The sequence below is a fragment of the Coloeus monedula genome (assembly GCF_965178545.1).
Source record: "Coloeus monedula genome assembly, chromosome: 2".
Taxonomy (NCBI): Eukaryota; Metazoa; Chordata; class Aves; order Passeriformes; family Corvidae; genus Coloeus; species Coloeus monedula.
This window is the reverse complement of record NC_138782.1, coordinates 19,290,325-19,316,891: the sequence shown is the minus strand read 5'-3', so window position 1 is coordinate 19,316,891 and position 26,567 is coordinate 19,290,325. Positions and strand designations below refer to the sequence as shown.

Here is a 26,567-nt window from a genome sequence, read left to right as displayed (position 1 = left end):
TCTGTATGTGGGTTTTTGCAAATACACAGTGAATTCAGCACAAAGATAAGACACAGATTGTGTTGTCAAGCCTGCACAGCATGGAAGTTGTCTGGGAAAGCAGACGGCTGCCATAAAAGTATAGGAGAGAATTTCCAATATATGTTTCCTTTTGGGTGTAGGATTTGGCAATGCAACACCGAAAGTTCATTATCACAAACATCGGTTCCCTGCATAACCTCTGGTACAATTTCAGCAGCTACCTGTGGAAACACATATATTACATCCTGCAGCCTAATTATTGCGGTAATTAGATGGGTAAATTATAAATTGGAGACAAATAAATGAGTGAAAATAATTCTGTGTTTGGATTCCAAGAACAGTGTTATTTTCCCTCGCAGGGAAAATTAGCGAAGTGTGCTGAGGTGCAGTTCTAGCAGATAACCCGTAAAGATAAATGAGTCTGAACAGCAAAAGCAGTGCAGCTCAAGCCTGCCAACACAGTTACACAGCAAATTTCCTTTCATATATTTCATGAGCAGATTCCCTGTCCTGCTCTCAGGATAGCTTAGATGGTTGGCATGGCTGCAATTCAAGGCCTGAAAGAGTTGGGTGGAGGGGAATTCTTTCTTGTTGTACTTGATGCTGTGCTCTGATGTTCTGAGGGGTCTGAGTAGCCTCAAAAGGCACAGAAAAACAAGTGAAAACGGAATTTAACTTCTTGATGGAATGATTACATCAGTGGACTAGGAGAGATTACAGATGTCATTTATCTGGACTTCTGTAAAGCTGTTGACATGGCCACAACATCCTTCTCTCCAAATTGGAGAGAGGTGGATTTCATGAGTGGATTGATAGATGGATAAGAAAGTGGTTGGATAGTTGCATCCAGTGGTGGTCCACAACTCAAAGTCCTGATGGACATCAGTGGCAAGTGGTGTCTCTCAGGGGTCCTTACTGGGAGCAGTGTTATTAGATGTCTTCATTAATGACATGGAGGGATTGAGGGCACCCTCAGTTTATTTGCTGATGACACCAAGCTGAATGATGTGGTTGACACTCCTGAAGGGTGGGTTGCCATCCAGAGGCATCTGGACAAGCTCAAGAAGTAGGCCCATTGTACTCTCATAATACCAAGAGCAGGTGGGGCACCTGGGATGGAGCAACCTGCAATGTCAACACAAGCTGAGGGATGAACAGATTGAGAGCAGCCCTGCCCAGGAGGACTTGGGGGTGATGGTGGATGGGAGGCTGGGCATGACCCAGCCACGTGGGCTGGCAGCCCAGAGAGCCAACTGTGTCTTGGGCTGCATCAGAACCCAAACCAAACCATTCTATGAGTCTTGTTCCTCACTGTTGCCAAAGAAAAGGCGTCTCCCTTGCTTAGACTGTGACTTTTACAATATCTATAATGTCTCTCCCCCTCCACAATTTTTTTGCTGTGGTATGGGAAACTGTAGTTCTGTCAGAAACTATTTTATTTTATAAGTACTTAAAGATGCATGATCTGCTTCCAAGGAGGAGGATGTCCTCAAGAACACATTGTATCCACTTACCAACCAGGGTTTAATTTTCCTCTTGCTTCTTTCCTACGCATATAGGCAATATTTTAATTCCCAAAGTTTTCACACAGGCTTTTAAACAGCAGGCATAAAAATCCCTGAAAAATTCCAATCAGAATTCTCTTGGAATACCCATCAGAAAGTTAAAATATTTTAGCATTTTAATTATTTATAAATTGAAATGAGAAGTTGAGATACTGTACTCTTACCAAACGAGGAGGTAAAGAATGCCTCAGTTGTTTTAGATTGAACAAAAAGTAGTTACAAACTTTTGTATAAGTTAGTAGTTTCAGCACTTCAGTATCCAATCCAATTTTAAACTTTCCAGATCACAGAACTTATTTGCAGATATGCTGTATCCTCTAAGATGATCTGCAGTCATCTTAATCTTGATATTGGGCTAACTACATTTTTTTTAGTAGGAAATCACCATTCTGAAAATAAAAATCCTACACAGCTCAATATTTATGGGTTAACTTTTACTGCCTGTGCATCATTTCATATGTCAAGACCTGTTTTTTTCAACTGACATTCATAATTTCAACTTGTCCCACTGTCATCATCTTTCATGTGGCCTTCCCAAATGTTAGTTTTAGAGCCCATGGTAAGTCATGTGTTTTTCCTGTGCTGTTATATCACTGCATCCTCAAAAAAATGCTATCCATACTAGAGCATGCATCAGAATCAGCCTGCCTGGAATAAAATAACCTGTCTAGAACTCTTGTTGTCAGTGTTGCTTTTATTTCTCTATCTCCTCACTGGCCCTTGGCTTCCTTTATTCTTATGAGATAGGGCTGCTGCTTCTATCTATGTTTGCTTTTTCGTCTGCTGTTTGTCCCATGCTGTGAAAACAGACTAGATTGAAGCACCTAAAAGAAAAGTAGTTATATTTATTTCTGGTATCACCTCAATGGTTTTACAAATGCACCAAATTATAGTTCTTCAATGTGCATAAATATTCACTTGGCAATTAATTCATCCTTGTAAAGTTTGAATGCAATTAACTAAATTATCTGTAGGCCTACTAGCCTGGCATATTCATTGATGATTTGTAATAGTCCCTTAATCTATTGATATTTCATTTGCCTGTCAAAGTAGGTTATTCATGCTGAGCTAAATTGGTCTGGATCATAATGAGGAATTCCTGTTTCAGGAATGGAAATTGAAATTGTTTCACTTTCATGTAATATTTTTCTCTGTTGTTTTATATTGAGGCAGTTATTTTTGTTGCTTCATTATATGTTTTTCTCTATACTGCAAGGTCTCTATCAACAGCAGTGATCCTTTATATTTTTATTACTAGAGAAACAAAGCTTTAAGAAGCACAGAAACATTGTACAAATGAGCAAGTATTAATGTTTAAATTTCTCAAATAATCATGCGTGAGCTAAATGTAATGACCTTGCCAGTGGGGTGTGAATTCTTCATGCAGAAATAATGTTCTGCTCCAAATACAGAGTTCCAAATACTGTCAGCAGCAAATAGATCTTCCCAGTGTGACCTATTGGAGTAGATAATGGCAAATGTAGCTGTTGTTTTCCTGATAATGTAGGAAAGCAGACTCTGTGCAGAGGAAAAACAAGGGACTTAAAACTGAGAACTCTTCTTTGAGATTTCCTATGTAACAAAGTTCTAGGAGTAGATAACAATACATCATTGGACAACCTGGTCTAATGGGAATTCCTTTATCCTCCTTTCTTTGCCATTTTTCACATGCTGCTTGTAAACAGCAATGCTGTCTACCAGGTTGTGAAAATAATTTTGATAGTGCTAAGGCTTCAGAAGTTGTGCCCAAATTGCCAAAATTATGAGACAGGGAAAAAAATTGAAAATCTATTCCAGATAGTTCTAGATTAAATAGAGATATTCTAGAGCTTGCACTGTGAAGTCAACAATGCAATAGGCTGTCAGACATGGTGAGAAGGGTTTTTATTTTCTGCTGCTTCTCCCCTGTTCTTCTCAGTCTTTCATACATTTATGAGTGAATAGATTTACCTACATTCCTACAGCTGTTTGACATGCAGGTTATTACTCCTGGTGATTGTGAAATTTCATTCAAGCCCTTTCTGGAACACCAAATAAAAGTTATGTTAAGAATAATACAGGAAACATGTATACTCTTGAAACTTACCAAAGCCTCTGCATATTTAGTATAAATACATTCCACTGCATCCTAGTCCCCCCACAGATACACAGATTGAAGAAGCACATCCTAAATTTGTTTTAAAATGTGCTGCCATGAACCCTCATTAACCTTGGTATTTTAACAGAACAGTCTTTTTTGCAAAAAGGCAGCTTCATGGAATGTCCTCAGAGTCTGAATGTGATTGTCTTGATCAAAAGTAATAGCGTATAAAAAAGTTACTCTCTGCAAGCCTCCATTCAAAAGGAGAACGTTTAACATCTCAGCTGTTTGGTAGCTTTATGTGGAGAATTGTGCCTGAACCATTTCCCAAAGGAAGAGTTTTGTAGATTATGATCTCTGAGGTCTAGTGTGTCTGTTGGAAAGAGGAATTCCTCACTATTTTGAAAGCAGGCTCTGCTAAGAGCATGTGTTGGCTGTTAAAAGCAGAGAGTGAAAACATTATAGCAGGAGGAAGGGAGATCTGACTATTCTATGCCATGCAAATGCTAGCTTTTTTAGATTTTGTCCATTTTTCAGGTGTATACAATCTCTAAAAGTGGCCAGAACAGGCAAGAAATGAAGGACATTTGATGTGCTTGAATGCCTCACCTCTCCACCACAGCCATCCCCCTCACACAGAGTAATTGGCCTAGCATTGATTATGTGGGAGATGGATTGCCATGCACATTTATATGGCAATTAGATTTTATTATTTACCATTTAACATGCATCACCAATTTTCCTCACAGTCCATTGCACAAGCAGACTGCTTTGGTTTTACATCTGTTTAATCTTTTTCAGTGCCAGTGCTCTCCATCTAGTCTTTAGTGGGGGTAAAAACAAGCAAAGAGGAATAAAGCGGCGGGGAATCTGAGGATTTTTATTGTCAGGAAAATGATAAATGTTTTTGTGTAACTGTTTCTTGTTTGAGGAAAAAACATTTCTTGAGAACAGAATTTTTGGGGAAATGGTGGATTTTAACCTGGAGAAATCTTCAGATGTGAGCACACACTTCTTGAGTATCTCCTTTTGTCTATTCAAAACTTCTCTCCCAAGGACGTTGTTGTGTTGCTGCTGTCTCTTAAACACCACCTTTACTTGCTTGTGTAACATAGGCACATTTGTGTGATCCTTGAGGAGTACTAAAGTGAGACAAAAATTGTAGTAAGAATGAAATCTGAGCACCAAGAAATGCATGCAGAAGTGGACAGCACATCTAGCAGAGCCCTAAGAAAAAGTTTCTAGGCAGAAGAATATTTGCACGAGTATGAAAAGCCTTCAGTGCAGTTCCAAGTAGTGTGATGGAACCAGGAGACTGGGGAAAGGTGAAGCAGCAGCCCTATCTCCACTCTGGGCTGCCGTGGAAATCGGTGGCAAGTGAAAACTGTAAGATGCTGTTCCTGGCCCACCCATCAACTGTAAATTCTTTCTTATACCTCTTAATTCTCCTTGCATTTTTTTTTTTTTTTTCTGTCAGTGTGGACTACGGGGCAGTGCTACAATGAAATTGTAAAAAGTCAAGTATCAGTCAAGGGAAGAAATATCTTCAAAGTTCGATTCTCTTGACAAATAACTACAATATGTACTATGTGCCAATAAGGGTGCCTGAAGAAAATCCACAATGTCAGCATTTCAGTGCTGGTGATTTCTTTCTTTTTTTTTCTAATACATTTAATGGTGTATTCAAGCAAGATACTGAAAGCAGTGTAGAATTGGGGTGAAAAGATCAGTTTCTACATTCCTTCCTAAAAAGTGAGTTGCTAACCTAGAAATTCCTCTTTTCTTTTTTTTTTTTTTTTTTTTTTTTTTTTTTTTTTTTTTTTTTCTTTTTATTTGCCTGTAAACATTTTGCCTTGCTTGGTTATCAGTATAGGGAATGTGAAAGATGAAAGCCACCACCTGTCACATCATAAAACAGCCTCTTGCCTGAAGTATTTGAAAGGACAGATAACTCAGCAGAGCCTGGACAAGTAAACTAGCCACCCTTTCCCTCCTTAGGTGAGAGAGGGTCTGAAAGTGATAGAATTAATCACTCCAACAGGACAAATATTTGAAAAGACTATTTTTCTTAAAAAAAAAAAATCACATCAAAACCAAAAGACATCAACCACAAATCAATACTGAAGCTACAGAATGGACTCTTTGAAGTGAGTAAGTGGACATAAAACACTAAGTTTACATTTTCATGTCCTCCCTCAAGTGCCCTTGGAAGTGGTAGACAAAATTCAGTCATGCTTTGCTCTAGCATCAAGCAGGCCTGTGAATGCACAGCAAAGTGCATATTCTCTGCTGCAAAGGGGGTTTGAAAAGCCATATGCTGGAGCGTATGTGCTGCAGAAGCTCTGTGGATGCATCATTTAAGCCTTTGTCAACTGTTCTTCAGTTTATTAATGGGCTATGATCACAGCGGGCTTCTTGGTTTATGAAAAAAGAGCAATTATATCTCATCAACATTTTTAAAAGGACCAAACATTTTATTGATATGGAACAAAGAGCAAGTGTTTACTCAGGATTGATGAAGGTGAGGAGACACTCTAGAATGAGCACTCATCCACTATTCAGGCCCAGTTCCTTTTCTAAATTGTGTGCTGAAATCCCCCATTGGAAAGAAAAGTGTCTGCTGTGCTCCACCTATTGCACAAAGTAAATGTGCAAAAGGTGGGTGCTCTTGTACACTGGGGGAGGTGGGAAGGTCATCAAGGCCAGGTAGGTTCCCATATTTCAGTGAATGTCAAAGACATCTGAATGCCTGCCTGACATTTTCATTTGAGACAACAGCCCTTCGAGATTTGAAGACCAGGATGGTGTCTGTTCTTTTAGACAGTGCATATTCAGCTTGTGCAGAGTAATTTATTTTCACAATTCAGTTGTCTCAAAAATACTGTGAGCTGGGATTGTGTGGGTTGTCCTAGGATGAGTTCCCCATGTACTTTGTAGTGCAATTATTAATATACTACAAAGCGATTTCTATTGATCTGGTAACAGCAGCTCGTCTGTTTTAGGAGGGACTGGAATAAAGTGAGCACTTTTTTCTTTTGAGATTAGACTTTCTCTATGGCATTTCTCAGCCTTTACAGTCCTCAATCCTCTTTGCCTGCCTGAGGGAAGAAGCTGTTGTATGCTTGATCATTTTGAAATAGCATATTTGGAGAAAAGTATGCCTGACACCTTGTCTTCACCGCAGCCAGATGTTCCTTTGTATTTTCATGTGTCATATAAAGGAATTGTTGAGATGCCTGCTGTGTTTTCAGAATCCACCATGGCATGCCAGGGCTATCCATCTCTTCCCTGGGGAGTAACACCACTCTAGTACACCACGAAGAACTCTCATTCCTAGCCACGATGGTGATTTAGTGCAATGTGACATTAGAAAGATGACAGAGCAACTTCTTCCAAAGTGAAAGGGAAATTAAGAGAATAGCTGACAGTATATTTAAAACCAGCAGCACAACAAGAGATTGGGGGAGATAATGTCTGCTTTTGGAGAGAATGATGGATTTGAAGATGCTTTTGGTCAGCTATATAAAAATGAGATGTTGTCTTTACGGGTTACGGAAAAGTCAAGCCACAATTCCCTCCACTGTTTTAATTCCTCCTTATTTTTTTTTTACATGGAACAGTATTTGAATGAATGGTTTTCATTTCTTGTCAACAAAGGTGTTCAAGAAATGAACACCAGATAAGTACACAAAGCACACAGGTCTAGGAGAGTAAAGAAGTCTAACTACATCTTGGCTAAACTACTTGCTCCCTGATGTCACCAATCTCCTGTACCAAACTACTGCTGGCCTGGTTAAGGGGTCCAGGTGCACCAGTCACACCTGAGCAGTATTCTTATGTTGTTACCATTATAAACACATGGAAAACAATTCTTTCTCTACTTACGTTTGAGGACAATGGTAGCTGTTACATGAAGCTAATAGTTTTTGCCCACTAGCATGTATCATGTAAGAATTCTCAGGAAATGAGAAAAGTCTATGAAGTGACCTGTCAGCAATGTCCCTAATGCCAGATAATAGCTCTTAATAACTTCTTTTAGTTATTCAGAAAATAGAACAGCATGTTCAATCTTTGTTTTACATTTCTTTGGTTTAGCATTTGCAAAGTTCTTATTTTGAAGGAATGCAGAGGCTTGGGATAAAAAAAGATGAGCTATTACAGGAGGACTTGGCATTTGTTTTACCAACAGTTGTGTGTGACTCACTGTTGTGTGGTGTTCTGTGTGCTTTTGCATAAGTGTGATACCAATAATGAATACATTGAGAACTGGGGTTAATTTATTAGCTAGCAATTTGTTTCTGTGTTAAATTTACTTGTTGTTAAAGCACAAATCAGCTCTAAGTCAGAAAAGAGATAAATAGGTGTAAATAGGAAAGATCCTCTTGGAATAAACGAGGATCTGCAGTACCTGTAAAAGATGCAAGTTAAACCCACTAAAATCTTCTCTTTATCAGTGCTTATGGCATAACTGAGCAGTACCATCATTGCCATGAGCAGGTCTAGCTCTGAAAGTGCTGCTTTCCAGCTGATTCCTCTGGCCTGCCATGAACGTGCCAGTGAGAACATGCCTGCAGCACATTTGGTTTTTTTGGCCTCAGAAAAACAAAGAGAGGAAACAATCCTCCCACTCCAACAAAAAGGAGATAAATCTGTGCACTAACTCCTAATACCAGAAAGAAGAGAGTTCTGAGATCTGCTTTTAAATAACTGCTTTATTTGAAGCTTCTCCAGTGATCAGAAGGAAATCTTGGTTCACTGTATTACCTCACCCATTTCTTTACTACCGGCAACTTTGCCTATGAGAGTTGACACATATTTTATGTAAATTGGCTATTTTCCTTCATAAATTAAAGAAAATCAGGATTACTATGAGAAAAATGAGACTTTTTCAGGAATACATTTAAAAATCAAACTGAACTTTAGAAGAGAATATGTGCAAGAAAGGCAACAGCTGAACTTTAGTTCCAGAAACTGTGGTTACACATTTTCCATGGGTAGCAGTGTAGCATTAGTGTTGCATTTAGGCTGCAGCCAGTTTACACCGTGTCATAATCTTGTAATATTGATCTGATGAACTGTGGTACCTTACTTCATGAAATAACTTGCATGTAATTCACACCTGTAGGTAGCCAGATACACAACAAGGGATTTGTTCTGGAGTAAAATTTCCAGTAGTGAAGCTGTACTTACATAAGAAGTGAGAAAGAGAAAACCTGGGAATTTGTATTGTACTGTGTTGAGTCCCCTGATCTCATTTAGCAGGAGCAGGGACAATCTTTTTCTTTTCTGAATCTCTGCCATTGCATGTTCAATATAAAATATTTTAATTAACAATATTATCTGCAATCCTATCTTGTCTGAAAGTCTAATGGATTGAGTTTTGTAGGAAACTACTTCTTCATTGAGATGAACATGAAAATGGCATATGATTAATTAAAGGTAGCAATGCAGAAATTTTGTGATGGCAGATAAGAAAAATTACCAAGTGAAAATAATTAACTAACTTTCAAACAAAAATAAAAATCTGAATTTTGATTCCAGAGCTTATCCCCTAGCAAAATTTGTGTCTGAGAGAAAGCATTTTTTATGCCAGCAGCAGCAGCAAACTTGAGCCACATATGGTATTAAACATTTGATATTAAATCTGGGAAGATTTAGCTCATAGTCATAAAAATACTTTTTATATACTTTATAAAAGGCACAGTCTAATAGTCAGTTTGGCTGCTCAATACCTGAGATATGTATCTGTGTAGTGTACTTGCTAGTACAAAAGCAGAACTCAAAGTTATTTTGAACATCAACAAAACTGAAGTATTACCCAGAACATGTTTTTGTAAAAATTGTATCTTTAGTAGTATAAAATGATCCGTCTAATTATCAACACTTTGTTGATAATTAGAGACACACAAAGGTACTGTAAGTAAACTGTAGGGATATAGCTTATTTAGACTCAATATATTGTACTTCACTGCATATGATACCTAACTGGCAATATTCCAGTGTATATTTTCAGGAGCAAATGTTCTGAATTCCAGCTTCTATGTTGGCACACTGACCTGGACTTCTGCTAGCCATCCATCATAACTGGCACCTGCTGTATGACTGTACATAGCAATCTCAATAGGTTTGAGAGATGGGTAGCAAGAATTAGCAGGAGATCAATCTGAAAGGTTGTGGTTTTAAAGGTCTAACTAATTGCAGAATAAAAAAGGTTACTTGGAGAGTATATTTTTAAAAAGACATTGCACATGTCATGTGCAATAGAACAAGTTTAATTTTTTTATCATAGAAATTATTTTCTTAATACTATTCTCTGGAATGGTTTCCCTCTTTTAAGTCTGTTGGGATCAGCTGAGATGAATTATCTCTCTATACTGAGCTGGCAGTGACTGAAGGCACAGAACTTCAGGAAACCTGGAAAGATTTTGCTTTCTAGGTGTTCCGCCTGAGAAAAAGATGAAGAACATTTATCATGACACAAGTGTTTTAACATTGTTTTCAGTTCAGCAGATTGAAAAATGCAGGAATCTTTCTGCTGTGAATGAATTAGATCCCATTTGTGGAAACAGATGGATCACCATATTTTAATCTGTTATGTTTAATCTTGCGCTTGTGAGATTTACACTGTACCTCAGAACTCTAGAGGAAGGCAAGATCTTATTTTCCAAATTGTCTACATGAAATGGATAAAGCTTGAGGTTTCTTAATCTATGATGCTACAAAGGTTGCTAAGACTTGCTTGGTTTGCTTATAAATTTAATAATATGCATGTTCATAAGCTTTTTGTCTCTATTTCACTAATTCAAATGCAGTTGAATTTTAGGGCTGGTATGTAGTGACTAAAGATTTTTCTCATTCTGATAGACTTTTATTAGTTTCAGGCTATTTCCTTGCAGGCAAACTGTAAACCATTACAACCAGCACTAAATTTCGGTCCCTTTCAAACAAGAAGTATGCCAGGAGAACAAGTAAAAGGTGATTTACATCAATAAGAGGGAGATTGAAATTAGGGGTAGTGGCAATAGTACATTCTGAGTTCTGTCACTGTAAAACCTTCCTACAAAGCTCAGCAAACACAGAATTAACAGTTTTGCATTTGAGGTGATGCAGAAACACTCTTTGGTGCTAGAGCACCTGGTCCTGTGGCCTAGGCTCCAAAATCAGCCAGACTGTAGTTTTCTACTGGAAAGCACAATGTAGATTAGAATGTATATTCAGATAACCTGCCAAAAATTTGTGCTAGCAAAAAATTCTGTCATTGATGAGGATTTAATGCCTAGGTAAAAACTGTGCTGTGCCTGCTTCCCTTCTCTGGCCAAGTAGCAGTCAGGTTCTTTTCTGCAGCATGTCCTCAGCAGCAGGTATGGAAAGCACCTGGTTAAACTTGCAGCCTGACACTTAAGGCACACTTAGGGAAGTTGTTATGGTTATGTTGATTTGAAAAGATGACTGTTCTGTCCACCAGACACACCCAACACATGAAAGAAAGGTAGAGCCTGAATTGTTTTAAAACAAAAAAAGCATACTCCCACTGGTGCTGAAGGGGAAAGTTATAGTTATGTCCTTTCAAAGCAAGTCTCAGAGGTAAGAATTACTTGAAGGGAGAAAAGCACTGGTTTTCAGTCCTGAGTAAGTCACCTGAGGTCCATCAGAGCAAGCTGAATTATTAGAATTACTTTTGGCAATAAAATTCTGTTTGATCAGTGTTCATACTGCCATTTTAAAGGCATCTAAGTCCCCTTGTTCCCACATGACTGGCACAGAGTGTGAGTTTAGTGGGGGATGGTCTTTTTGCTGTTTAACAATGGTATCCCTAAGTTTGTCCTTTCATGTGTCCTTAAATCTTTTATTTTTTTGATGTACTTCTGAATGGATGATTCTGGATTCATGGACTTCGGGTGGTCCTTGTTGCTTCACTTATTGCCTTTTATCTCACTATGCTGGGTCCATCACTGGTGTGGCCTGTGGTCAGGTTCCCTGAGTATGTGAACAATTGCATAAGCTCTAGATGGGTTTCTAGATGGGGATTCTGTGATTTAACCCTCCTCTCTGAAACAGATGCATGTTTCCTGAACACAAGGTGGCACATGAAAAGCATGCCCAGGTACTTCTGAGTAATCAGTCATACAAATTTGAAGTCTACATTTGCAGCTAAAAAAATACAGTCCTGCAATGCCATAGTATCATACACGTTATCAGTGTTTTCTTCTTCATTTATTTTGAAGAATGTTTGTTTAGGACATATGTGTCATTCAGCACAAAAAGGCCAGAAGATCAAGTGGTTCAAAGGTTCTTTTTTGGTCCTTTTTTGTAGCTAATATCTATTTCTCCTCAACAGGTGATTTGTATATTGGAGGAGTGGCCAAAGAAATGTTCAAATCCTTGCCCAAACTGGTGCATGCAAAGGAGGGATTCCAAGGCTGCCTTGCATCAGTTGACTTGAACGGACGGCTCCCTGATCTCATCTCAGATGCTCTCTTCTGCAATGGGCAAATAGAAAGAGGATGTGAAGGTATTAAATATGCTGATTATATATATATATATATATATATATCTCATACTGTGCGAATCCTGCAACATTTTGTTGATATTTACACTCCATACATCAAGAGACTATATTTTACCTGCTTCTAATTGATCTTGCTTGGCCCTTTCTTACATAAAGGCTGCATTTTTTTAGTATTATGGAGATAAGCATGTGTCTGCCCTAAAGCACAGAGATCGATCTGAGAACATGAGTTAACTTCAGAACGTTCAATGTAGGTTCCTTACTTCTCCAGTGGCAAGATTTTTTTGCATGTATTTTGTTTACTTCTGATGTATTTTAATTAATGATAACAACAGTTACAATTAGCTTCAGTTAAGTTCTTTATATCTTCATAGCACTTAGGCATTAGTTAATGCTGAGACATTAGCTAAGTAATTCCAATCTCAAAGCAGACATTTTGAGTTGCTTAACTCAAGGCTAATTTATGAAACTTTTTAATACCAATATTTTTGCTTGTCCTTGAGATTAGTATTGACATGAGCATTTCTGTCTGAAATCAGTAACAGACAAATATATTTTATCTCACAATTTTATGTCTTTATTGACTCCTCTGGAATACCATGAAATTTAAGTGAGGACAGAATTAGAAGAGGTGTATTTCTAATTTAGGGGTGTCAATCTCTAGCTATTTTTCCAGCTGTCATTTGATCCCACGTTATTTTTACTATGGTTTATGGAATAATTTGAATACATTTTCTGTCCCTGAAAATCTAATTTATTCACATAATTCTGGATTTTGTGTTTATGTTCAATTTTATTTGTTCTCCCTTCTCTCAAGTGCCATTCTTCTCTGGACAGAAAAATGTGTAAATGACATTATAAAATCAATTCCAAGTTGGAATCTTAATGATTTTGATATCAAGTTTGTTAAGTATGCAAATCAACATTGTAAAAATCGAAGGAGAGCTGGGGGGTTCCTCAAGTTTCACAAGATAAAGCTTCCTGATGGATAAATTCTGTCTCCTCTTTTGTTGTGCCTACAGGACATTTGGAGAGGTGGAGCTTTTTTGTTCTTTACCTGCTACTCTTGGTTAGCAATGTATGTTCTATTGTTAGCACATAGAAACAGGCACTAAAGCTACAGAAAAATATAAGATGGGAATTTTACATATTTCTTCCAGGAGTGCAAAAATATGTGTAAATTAGTTTGCCACTGAGTTTAGAAAATTAGATTCTGCTTCCTGAGTGGTTTTAGCAATTCCATCCCGGCACCATCCCATCAGAGAGTCAAAGTATGCCTTAGTTCCATTATGCATTTCATAGCTTCTTTTGAAATTATGTCATTTCCTAAATGAATTTTATGTACTTCAAAGAAATATTGCCACAGGCCTGGTGTGTGAGTCCATCTTTTAAACCACTGGCACAACTCAGCTATCAATGAATTTAATAAAGCTACCAACAATTTAATAAAGTCCATACAACTATTGTCCTTTTTGGTAGAGAGTTTTTTCCAACACCAAAATCACCTGACACAACAAATTGGTCAAACCAGGTGTGCTGCCTGGCTCCCAGAGAACTGCCTCCTCAAAAATCTTCTGCCCTCAGAAGGAAATCTGACAGCACGGAATGAAATATCCCCTTCCAACCTTTCTGCTTAACCTTGCAAGTTATCTCTTCCATCTCACTTGTTTACTTCCAGTCCTCATGTCTGACCCATCTGTCAGTCTTTTGTTTGCAGACCATGAATCAGATGTCCAAAAAAGTGTTCTGCCACCTAAAATACGATTTTGGTCACTTGTGAATTTAGGTGCCTCCTAGAAAACCCTTGCATGCCTCAAGCTGCTCCTACCTCTGCTGCTGTGTCCAGCCAGGACTGTCTCCATCCTTAGAGAGCTGAAAGCTCTGCGTGAGTCTCACCCTGCAATGGGATGTGTGAGCCCTGGAATTCCCCTGAGACATCATGTCCAAAGAGCTCAGGACACAGCAGCAGAAGTAATTTCAGAAGTGTTAGTCACCACCACTCTCAATCCCAAAGACAGCTGGTACATGTGCTAAGACATCAGGTTGTTGGAAAATCTGTCCTGAGAAGTGAGGCACTTGGATTCTTAGATTTGTTGTTTTTCAGATTTATGGGATTGAATTCCCCAACTTTCAGGTATATATTGAAAAAAACCCCAAAAAAAGCTCTTTTCTCTCTTCTGTCAAAGTCTGAAGCCATAATATACTGCTAATTATTTTTATCTGTTAGATTTTGCACTTAAAATATTTATATTTCTCAATAATTTGACTGCCCAGGAGTGCATGAAACGTTTTTGGCAAGCCCACCCATGGGATTGCTGTGGCATGTTGGAAGGTTTGCATTTTGAAGCTTCAACCACAGGCAGAGAGATTTCTCTATCATTGAACATGAAACATAATTTACACTCAGCTGAATCCACCTTGTTGACAAATTTTCAATGACTAGAACAGACAGAAACTAACAGCTAGAAAGATAAATATGCTAACCAGCTCTTTGAATTGTTAATGGCAAACCCCAAAGCCAGGTTGTGTCAAGGCTGTTTTCCTCTAGTCAAATCAATTGTACTTCCTTTTCCCTTTTAAAACAAAGTATGATACAAACATAGTCTTTATATAGTTAAAAGAAAAATGCACTGTGTGTACATGTGCATATAAAATGTAATTTGAGTGTTATATGAACTCTATGAAAAATTTCACAGTATTAACGTACATGAGGATGCTCAGTGGTAAGATAAGAAATTTGTTTTTATAATACATTGTAAAACATCTATGGGTCAGTTTATGATGCTTTTTGTGATACATATTGCATGTAAACCCTCACATAAGACAAATGTAAAGGAGATCACAAATCCAGTCAATTAAAAAGTCTGCAGTGAAGACTGAATAAATTAGAGTATTTTAAAAATTGAATCTAAAAGAAGAAAAAGTGCTAGAGAAGGGTGTATTACAATATTTTTACTAAATACCTTGGTTCTGCAATATATAAATATATATATGTGAAAAAATGAAGTTTTTATGGTAAATATCATAGTATTTACCACCATTAAACAGTCTTCTGTTCTTTGGGGGAAAAAAAAGTCCTACTTTTGCTAAAAGAAGTGCTTATATGCAAGCTAGTCTTGATAGCAATTTTAGAAAAATGACTAATATAAATAAGCCAGAAGTGCTAAGAATCAAATTGATACAAAGAAAAATACCTCAGTTAAGCAAGATTGTATCTGTGGTTTTTTTCTAAATATGTGTTTTCACATGCACTTCCTAATGTGCCGACAGGGTCCTGCAGTTTATGTACTTTCAAGTCCTTGTGACTTTTGCTCTACTTTTGCAAAGATGAGGAAATTCAACATTGCATAACTAAAGTGTAAATAAATCCATGAATATATAACATTTAAACACCTACAGATATTTTCACTTCAGCTTTGTAAAGTTTCCGAGTAGCAGAATCTGGTGAGAAAAAATGTGTCTTGTCAGCTATGGGATTCTGTCATTATAATCCTCTGCTCAAGAAAGGGTGATGTAATGCCCAAATGTTTAAACTTCTGGGCTCAGAACTCCAAAGAAAAGGAAATCACTGTCTAATGTCTGCCTGCTGCAGTCAGTTATAGGTGGTGGTGGCCTTATTATTACTATTATTATTATTATAATTATTATAACAGGAGAAAATAGAGGAGTTAATAATTTTGCCAAGACAGGGATGCACCCTGCCCTCGCTCTCAGTCACTTTGGTGACTGTTCTAAGCCCTGGTTCAGAGATTGAGCTGTGCCTCATTTAAAGGAAAAGGCCATTGAGCTGATTTAGATCATATTGATATGGATTTTTTTAAAGTACTGGCAAATCAAAATAAAATCCCACACAGATATTTAAAGAAGGTCTAATGGAAAAGGAGGGTTACGAGGATTTCTCTCTAGGACATGATTTTTAATTTATTTATATAATCTTTGGACCAGCTTTGCCCTGTCATCACTGACTGGCAGTGGGAGTTTCAAATGGATGTTGATCTGTCTCCTCCAAACCAATCTGGGACAATTTTATAATCCCAGAACCAAATTTTTCCTTGTAATGTCAAGAGTTAGTGTGAAGTGTGTGTGTGAGCTCATGGTAAACTGTGGTTCACGGTCTGTATTTCAGTCTTCATTCATCAGTCACAGAGAAAGGCCTAGAAAAAAAGACAGACCACAGAGGATGATTGTGCTAATTATTCTTGAATTCAGTGTATCTGAACATGACAAAGGGCTAGTCAGGATTCAGCCATGCATTTACTCTGTTAATGCATTCGTAGCTATCCAAGAAAGAAAAGAAACCCCACTTTTAATTTTCCTCCATTACATGTCATCAGCTCAATTAACCATTATATTTCTAGTAAAATACTGGCAAATGACTGCTTTCTTATTTTGGCTTGCCTGAAGATTTATGGCTATTAGCATTAATTTGTTTGCATTATATGGCATTTCTTTCTCTCTTTAACAGCAGCATGCACTTTATTCTGACTGGTTTTTTTCTGTGTTTGCTGCCATTTCAATATTGCTTACTAACATTTACTATATTTTGCTTTTTTATTTTGCTGACAAAGTTGCATTGATGAAAGCTGATTTGCAAGGTAGATAGCCCTGTGTGTATTAAACAAGACTGAAACCCCCAATGCACAGTTGGATTTCTGCAATAAATGCTCTGTACATTTCAGAACTAAAGTGTGATATTTTGTTGCTTATTTTGTCTTTCCCACCTCTAAAACAATGGGCTAAATGAACCTTCATTTTCCAGCATTGCTTGCATAAAGGCTTTCAGTCTTGAATATGTTTGTATAGTGATTGCTTTAGTGCTTTGATCATTCCTTTTTGAAATTTCTTTATATTTCAGTAGTCTAGTGATGATTCTCTAGAAATAGAGTAGCTTTGTTTTTCATGTGTATGTCACATTTTGGCATGCCAGTTCATTAGTAGTCTGATTTTCTGCATTTCCCCTTTAAAAAGGAACCTGCATGGGATCCCTAAAGCATGTGAATCAGTTCTTGTCAACATTCCTGCCAAAGAATCCCAAACTGCCCTGAATTTCAGACCTAAATCATTTTAAATAATTTGTGGGATTAAAATAATTGTAATAGCGTAGCTTCATTTTATTAGTTCTTAGAACTTGTTTCATTTTTCTATTTCATTACCCAGTCTTTCATATCCCAGAGTTTTGATTCCTGTGGCATCTGGCTTTGCTGTTTGAAATGTATTTACAGGAAGAAATAATGAAGTTTTTAGACAACAGTTAGCCAGTTAATGGTCTGACACGAGATTAACAAATAACTGACAACAAAGTTAACATTCCCACTGTACCTGGAATAATTCTGCTTCCATTTTGTGCATTCTCATGTGTTTGACATAGCAATCTTACAACTGAAGCAAAACCCCCCTTTTAATGTTACATGCTGCTCCAAAACCAGCAAGTTTATGTGCGTTTGACTTGGTAACTCTTTGCTCATTTGATTTGAGATGTTGGCAACTACTCAATGTGACCCACTGAGAAGTGCCTTTCTTTGGAAGATGAAGTGCAAGTCCTTTTTTGTGTGTTCTCATTAGGCCCCAGCACAACGTGCCAAGAGGATTCCTGTGCAAACCAGGGCGTGTGCTTACAGCAGTGGGATGGATTCAGTTGTGACTGTAGCATGACCTCCTTTAGTGGACCATTATGCAATGACCGTAAGTACATGAAAAAATGTCCCTCTGAACACCTGAGACCTTCAAGGCAACATTTGAAGCAAGTGCCTGAAGCTTTATGTTGTTTTAATATAAGATATTTCACTGGACTGGTAAACCCTATGAAAATCTGTAAGGCTTGTGGTAAGAAAAAAGAATATGCTTTGTACATTTTGAACATGCAGTATCACACATGAGCAGAACTTGGTTTTGTTACACTTAATTCCAAGTCTAATGTAGTGATGGTTACCTGTATGATGTAGTCCCTTTCCTGCATAAATATTGCAGATGGATTTTTTTTTTTCCTGATTGAAAACACATTTTACATTTTGTTATCTTAATGTAGCACTATGACAAGGGCTATAATTACTGTGAAACAGTTGAGAAGGCTTATTATCTGCCTTTGTGGGTTTCTTTAGGTGACACACTAAACATGCCAATAATAAAAGCATGCTGAGTATTTTAGTTCTTTCGGATTTCATCTGAATAACACACAGCAACCATCTGGTCTTTCAGGAAAAGCTTAAATGTGTCAAAAATAAGGGTCCTGATTCACCAGCTTCACAATGTAGTTTTATTCCAGTCTAACCTTATTGATCTAAATAGAATTATGCAGAAGTGATGGTGGAATAATAATGGAAGAGCCATAATATTCCACGGTAAATGATAAAAGTGAGCTACTGAGTTTTGGTTTTAATTCATCACATTTGTAATATCCAAATGTTGCATATTTTTCCACCCATATGAAGATGGAATTTCCTTAAGGTTAAGCATTTTTATTTCTATTTGTATGCATTTATCTGAAAGAATGATTGTTGATAGAAAGAGTTACATAACTTTCAAGTCAAGCATTTTGGATTTTTCTGTCTTGTTCTGGTTCTCCACTCTACAGCAAGGTGTGCCATCTTGGAGAAACCCTAAAACAGCAGAATATTTATCATCTGAAAATCTTTTGGCTCAAATTGTGTTTATCACAAGGCTAGGAAATTAACTGCATGCAAACCTAATAATTTATTCCCATGAAAGTTCCATCATTGAAAACTAGGGATGGGTGAAAGGACTCATTCTGCTTCTCTGCAATTGCTCTCATGGTAGAAATGAAATGTGGTATCTAAAACTTTCAGCGATTTGAGCAAAGGTTTGGGCTCACTTTATGTATGAGTTTGCACTTCTCAGCAAGGTACATGATTAGTCATATTGCTAAGCATAAAGCATACATTTTTAAAAGTTTCTTCTCCCTACCTGCTACAAGAGAAAAATATTTCTGTTTTGCTTTTAAGTTATTTCTGTTTTGTTATCTTTTGAGTTGTTTCAAAAGTAACTAAAACCTTTGAATAGGAAGTTGCAGATATAACATCTCACAAAGGAAAGCTCTGTTTATAAGTGTTTTTGTAGTAATTGCTGTGTGGACCCGGAATATTCTTTGAATTATTTCTTCAAGTGACAGCTAATGCATAAATTCAGCAAATTGATGAGCTTACTTAAGAAAGATATTTACCAGTCTGTGAATGCTCATTTATATAGTAACATCATGGACTACATTGCACACAATTGAAATATTTCACAGTATGCTATTTCTGATGATGGTCAAGGAGTCCTTTCAGTAGATGGGTGCTAAAAATACTGACTTTATTCCCAGATAAATTTGTTCTACAATATTTTTATTTATCACAAGCATGAAATATAAATTTATCCTCGATATGGATGTTTTGTAATAGAATGCAGTAAATATAATACATTTGGTTTCTGCTTTATCTTGGCTCCTTAGATTAGTTAAGACACCAAAAAAATCTGCAAAGCACATCTAACGAAAGAATTTTCATAATGATAAATATGGTGGAAAGGAGGAGAAATGATGTTGGCAATGTCACCTGCATGCTCCAAGCCTGCTCTCTGCTGCTTTTGCAAAGAGCATAGTGGGAAGAGAAATGATGAAATGTTACTACAGCTTTTGAAAAGTGGCACAGGCTGCACACCACAGACTAAGCTTCGCAGCACTGAAATAAGACAAATTCCCTTCTTGTGAGGAAAGATTATCTCCTCAACAGGTCTGGAATAGCGCCTGCTTGTTGGGGAAAATGCAGCCCGTTCAGGAAGGATGTAGGCACGTTCCTGAGCATGTTTCCATTGCAGATTGTGTGTGGAGCAACGCTGGTTGACAGAAGCTCAGATTTAACCCAGTGTTGCTACTCAGGCAGGCCCTTGGCTCACTTTACCGGTGTTTTATATAAAATGGAATACTCAAGAGGCCAAAATCTCAGAGACAGATTTTTTTGTTTCAAACCCAAAAATTGACTACTTAAAAATAAGAGTCAGGGATAATAAGAGAAACAGTTAAAAGTACTTGGTTTACAGATCCTTGTCGAGGGGAGGACAGGACTGCCCCATACTGGGTGTGACCAGCTCCATCAGACCCATTACAGGGCAGAGCTGAGTCCTTCAGCCAAGCTGGTGGTTTCTCTATGAAAGCACAGTTACAAAGTGTGCCATTCTTGCCAAAATGCAGGAGAGATGAAGGAGGAGGAAAGAAAACATGTGAGAAATAGCAGAGGGAATAGTCAGAGAAGACAGAGTGGGTGTTAAACTGCATGGGTGTTTCACCCTCAGCCAGGATTTAACCCATCACACCTTGCCTATGGTTTGTTCCATGAGTTCTTAGGGGATATATCTGAGCAGAAATTTCAGTGATAAAGGTTCCAGGGTGAGAGGGTCTGTTCAGAGCAGAGTCAGATACCAGTCAGTTGTCTGGGTCATCCTCTCCAAAGATGAAAGCTCCATAACCAGTCTGGACAACCTGTGACAGTGTTCATTCACCCTCACCGTACAAATATTTTCCTAAAGTTTAAATGACTTTTCATATATTTCAGTTTCATATATTTCAAGTTTGTCTCTTGTTCTGTCACTGGGTACCACTAAGAAAAATCTGTCATCTTTACCTTATTTTAAAACATTGATGGATCCCCACTGAACCGTCTCTTCTCCTGGCTGAACAGTCCTTGCTCCCTCAGGCTATCTTCATAGGAGAGAACCCTTGATGGCCTTTGTGGTCCTTTGCTAGGCTTATTCCTGTACTGTCATGTTGTTCTTGCACTGGGGAGCTCAGCACGTGGGGACAGTGCTCCAGGTGCTTCTCAGCAGTGCTGAGTAGAGTGGAAGGATCACATCTCTCAACCTTTCCGCAACATTTTACCAACCACAACCACCACTGTTGGTCTTTCTTTGCCAGAAGAGCAGGTTGCTGACCCATGTTCAACTTGTTGACTATCAGGATGCCCAGATCCCTCTCTGTCAAGCTGCTTTCCAGCTGGTCAGGCCCCAGCTTGTCCTGATGTGAGGGTTTATTCCTCCCCAGGTGCAGGATTTGGCATTTTTTTAGGAGGTTCTTGTCAGTCCACTTCTCCAGCTTGTCTGCATCCCTCTGAATGGCAGCACACGCATCTGGTTGATCAACCACTCCTCCCAACTTCGTATCATCTGCAATTTGCATAAATGTGCATAAATTACCTCGCTGCATTTGAGCTGATACTTTCAATGTGTTTCCCATAGTAACTCCAGAGCATGAAGATCTGACATGCATCGTTCCTGGGCTTTACAATGAAAATGGTTCATGTGTATCGCTTTTGTCTTAAATTTCCAAAACAGAAAGTGTGGAGACAAAAATAAAAGGAATCCTTTCTTGGAAATTGTTATAATGTATTCCATTAATACACTGTGCAAGATGTTTCTTTAATTTTTGTGATAACAGCAAATTATTACTCCTGTCCTGTCCAGTGTATTATTGGAGGTGGAAATGAAAATGAAGATTTTTTTTTTTTTCTAAATTTCTCTCAAAATAAGCACCATGTGAGGCAGATTGTTTTCTTTCCTAGTCCAAGAGTGTCCTCTGTGTGTCTGCTAGGGAAGAAGGAGAAATTTAGGGAATTCACTACTATGGAAATAGACCCAGGCCAACTAAGTGTAAGGCTATAGTTTTACAGTTCTAGTCAGAAACACCCATCACACAACTTTTGCTTGGTTGCAAATCTCAGTAGTCCCCTCCAGTAAGTATGATGTGCCTGCAGACCTGAAGCCTCCGTGGTGGCAGAGGTGGGAACTTTCAGTGTGCTGCAGTGTCCTGTCTGCTGGAAGATAAACAAGGCGGGAGAAATTTTGACCCCAGGATGCTATCTGTTTAATCATTTTTTTATTTTGATGTGATATGACACTTAGAGATTCGGGGCACCAATGCTCTTTAGATGTGATAGACAGAAGTGTTACACTGATTGGTGTAAAGCAGACCAGTAGTGGTTTTCCTACAACATAAAGATACTGTACTAAAACGACAGTTAATGGCTGTTCTTACAAATGGATGCATCTCCTCTGAGAAAATACATCATTAACATAGTAACCATATCTAACAGCAGGTTATGTAGTGAAAGCTACCCTCCCAGGGAATTCTTTTTTTTTTTTTTTTTTTTTTTTTTTTTTTTTTTTTTTTAATAAGTACAGGGTTGAAAATGATTCTGGCACAGCAAAACAAATCTATAAGAGACTATCTGCTTTCTATAAGTTTGCATTGGTTTTTACTCAGGCAGTCTCTAAGTAGAGCCCTATTAGTGAATGTAATGGCACGTTTGTGGGAACAAATACTGCTATTATGGCATGGAAAATAGCAGACATAATAACATTGTCACATTGCATTAGTATAGAAGTGTTCTGTGCCAAATTACAGGGCAGCTTCAACACTGTCTGTTACCATAAAGGAATAATAGCGTTGTACTCACGGCGGTATAACTGAGACTGTGTCAGCACTTCCACTAAAATCCAGTTCTGAAGGGTTAGTGCTTCACCATGCAGTCTCTCCTGGCTAGGAACTCAACATTCTCAACTACTGTGAGTATAAAACAATTTTTAAAAGGTTCTTCTATTACTCTTTATCAAGAAAAATTAAAAGTCCTGATTTAAATGGAGAACTGTATCAGTATTACAAACATGGCTTCACATAAAACGTTTGATTTTTTTTGTCATTTGTTTGCATTACATAGATACTGCCTTTCAGCTGAGACTTTACTGATCCTTGCCAGATTAAATTCCAAGTGGGTCTTGGTTTTCATAATTCCCTTTCTGTGCTGGGGACTGAAACATGTATGTTTCCAGAAAAACAAGACCTAATTATTTCTTATTGTACACACTGAACAGTGGATACTTCGGACTGTTGCTGAAGATATTAGAAACAAGGCACTGTAAAAATCCATTAGTTAATTAGAGATTTGAATATTAGAGTATTTGACATGATAAAAATTTCAGAAGGAACTGAATTCTCTCTTCTCTGTAGTGTTTGAAGAGTTTATTAAGTAATACTGATGTACAACTTGAACCAAAAAACTTCACAATATTGGGTCAGCATTCAGCATCAAATGAGTGGTTTTATAAACACCAGTCACCTTCCCTGCAGAATTCAGATCAAACCAGGCACATTCTCACACTAAATGAGACATAATAAAGGTCTATTCTAACATAAATGGGTCTTATGCTTTGGGAGCATGTAATTAGTGAGTATGCAATTGCCCAGATGTGAGGCAGGTAATTCAGTATTGCACACAAGTGCAGATACGCATATCCTGAGGCTTGCACTGTTTAATGCTTTGCATGTGTTTTGCACACTTGAAAAAATCACACGTTATATTTATAGAGTATAAAAAACAGAAGTATTTATTATTTTCTCATATAGTTGCTACTGACTTTTTACAGTTTTCTGAACTCTTGTATGGTGTTGAGAATTTGGTCGTCCTTCTCCTTTCATAATGTCTTTCTTCTCCTGGACTGCAAACAAGGGTGATACTCACTTTGTATTATCAGTCCACTAGTATACAAAGGATGGATTTAAATAATTTTGCTGCATAGATTTCCTTCACATTTATTAATTCATTTAACTGTTATGGATAATGACTCTTTTGGACCTTTTGACACGTAGAATGCAAGATCAGTCTTAATGCTACTTTTGTGAGCAGGATATATACAAAATAAAGAAGCCTAATTAATCCAGTGTCCAAAAGTTGAACTAACCATAATATCCACTCTCAGCAGTACTTTCCAAAATAATATTACATATTTCTGGCTAAGACTTTCTAGTTGCTAGCTACTAATAAAGATATAACCTGCTATTAAGAAAAGGGATAGGAAATTCCTCAAGTGTACTTTAAAACACATTTGATTTTCATCTCCAGTAGCTGAGAATGAAAAAGATTTGTCCCTGATAACATACCAGTCTAAATACTTCGTATGATTATTTTGCCACCGAGACTCACTTTACACATGAGAAATAAAGATAGCTGCACACAAAATTACAATGCAGGGCAAGACAGTGGAATGAACTAATTGAAGAAATCTGCATTTGTTCAGCTTATCTTGTCTGATATTGCTCTACAATGACTATCTGGAATTTCTCATGACAAATATCAGTGGCCTATTTGTATAAAATTCAAATGAAATAGGACTTTACACACATCTTGAAAATGCAGAAAAGTTGAGGTGTTTAGGAGAATTACAAAAGCTGTAAAAAGAGCAAGGAAACTGTTACCTGTGGCTGTCAACAAAGATTACTTATTTTTTGTTGTTTTTGTTGGAAACCTAATCAGGATAGACTTCACCTTGAACTGTCAGGCCCCTGTGATGTTATATGGCAGCACATGGTGCTTCAGGAAGAGCTATGGTGCTTGATGCATAAATGACAACACTTTTTCCAGCTTTTATTGTCCCAACTCCGTTAGGCTTTTTTCTCCTCTCTTTTATGTGGATTTTGCAGTATGGAAATTTGGAAGCATGTAAATTTTAGCTTTTTTGCTAAGATATATCAGTCTATTAATTATGAAAGTGAACAGGCATGGTTTTCTTGACAGTTAGAAAACAAGTTTAAGAGGTTTTTTTGTGTTTACATCCAAATCCTGGAGTGGTCAGTTAGATGAGCTATGCATTCCTAAAATAGTTCAGGAATTTCCATTTTCTTAAATACATTGCAAACTATACCTTTAAAAAATGAAAATAATAGCAAGTTGTTTGGCAGTTACTGTAGAAGCTCTTTCATGTAAGAGTATTTCTAGCAAAGAGTGAAGTATTAAGTGGGATACTTGATACAGAAAAAGACAAAAAAGGACTTTCAAGGTAGCCAAAATACATTGGTATAGTTGTGCTTGTAGCTCAGACAGAAGCAATTATGCAACATTTCTGGCCTACTCAGAGATATTTTTTATTTCACAATATTAAAAATGGAACATAGTGTCAGAAAATTGCAAGCTTCTGTCTGCCTCTGGAGGAATCAAGGGAGTAATTAAATTGGATTTTGGTATGTCAATAATATCTTCCTCTTATTAATGGCATAATAATTTTGTAAATCAAATCCTAGAAGTGTTTCCAGTGTCATAAAGGTGAAAATGATTAAGGGTTAATTAAATATATTCTCATGGAGCTAAGATTGTTCTGTCGGGTATCGTTAGATTCCTTTCTCTAGAACTTTCAATTATTACAATTTAATGGCATATTATGTACAGTTCAGACCTGAAATTTGTGTAGCCAAAGGCTATTCACAATAATAAGCATACCGGCCGAGTGTAGTCATTATTCCCTCTCACAAATTTCTCTGAACAGCCCAACAATATCATATATTAAAATCAATTTTAGGTAGCTGGTCGTTTTCTGAGCTAGATTAATCATTAAAGCCAGCACAGCTGGAAGAGAAGTTTTAACTCTGTAATGGTGTCAGTCATTCATCTCCAACAAACCCCAAAAAAAGGCAATGAGCAAGTGTTACCTTTTTTAATTGATGACAGCTGCAAGGGTCGCTAATGGTAAGAAAGAAGAAGAAAATCTTTCCCAAGCAGGGTCTTCTATAACCCATAGCATGAAAATAGCTCAAAGTGTGTATGGAGAGTTTGGTAATGTATGTCTATTTTATGTGCGAGGTATTTAAGCACAATGGCACAATGGTGCTTCAGAAAGATAAAATTACTCAGTTTTTCTGAAGTCTCTACAACAGGACTGGGGTTGCTAAGGCAACCTATTCTTCCTCAGCATGTGCTCTGGCTTGACAGCTGCATAGGTGGGTTAGATTCAAAGTAGCTCCACACATATGAGGCATTCCTGTGCTTATTGAAACATGAGATTTTGTCGGTCTCTTGACAAAGTCTTCTGCGTGTTCATTTTTGTCAGATCCTGCAGAAGATTAAGGCAAAGAAAATCTTTCTGTTAAAAGCAGAATAATGAAAATGCCCTGAATCTGAAATGGGTAAATTGAGGTGTTTCAGAGTTCAAATTAAAGGCACAGAGAAGGATGCATTACATTGACATTTTTGCAGCTTTCATGATTTTGTCCCATGCTGCAGAATGGACATTGTACCTGTTTTGGCCACTTTGGGCCTGCCACTCCACTTGCCCAGCAGTTAATCTAAATTAAATATCCATGTTTTTCTTAGCCCATACATATATAAGGGTGCTTATTCTCTCAAGGTCACCTGCAATGTTTAAGATCCTTCAATATTTCATTTTAACTGAGGCTTATGAATCTTGTGTACTGATGTGTTTGGAATTCTTCGTAGCCATTTTCCAATTAACCATTCTAGGATATTATGAAAGAAGGTTACAGAGTCAGTAATAAGAATATTAAAAAAAATCCTGGTGGAAGAAATGCTCCTAGGACTGAAGGAATCTTACGAGGTTTTCATGTCTGGTTGCTTAATGA

General features: G+C 37.4%; 1 protein-coding gene across 9 annotated transcripts in view; it reads left to right on the top strand.

The window, feature by feature from the left end:
* NRXN1 (neurexin 1) overlaps window positions 1-26,567 on the top strand; it is a gene marked incomplete at both ends in the record, with an annotated part of 666,790 nt that overhangs the window by 316,547 nt on the left and 323,676 nt on the right. For 5 of the 9 annotated variants that reach the window (XM_082302939.1, XM_082302940.1, XM_082302938.1 and 2 more), the window contains 3 exons: window positions 12,005-12,178; window positions 16,744-16,770; window positions 17,738-17,857. In XM_082302939.1, the coding sequence (XP_082159065.1) occupies window positions 12,005-12,178; window positions 16,744-16,770; window positions 17,738-17,857 (321 nt within the window). The remainder of the gene's footprint in view (window positions 1-12,004; window positions 12,179-16,743; window positions 16,771-17,737; window positions 17,858-26,567) is intronic. The other 4 variants (XM_082302935.1, XM_082302936.1, XM_082302934.1 and 1 more) reach the window with 1 other exon arrangement.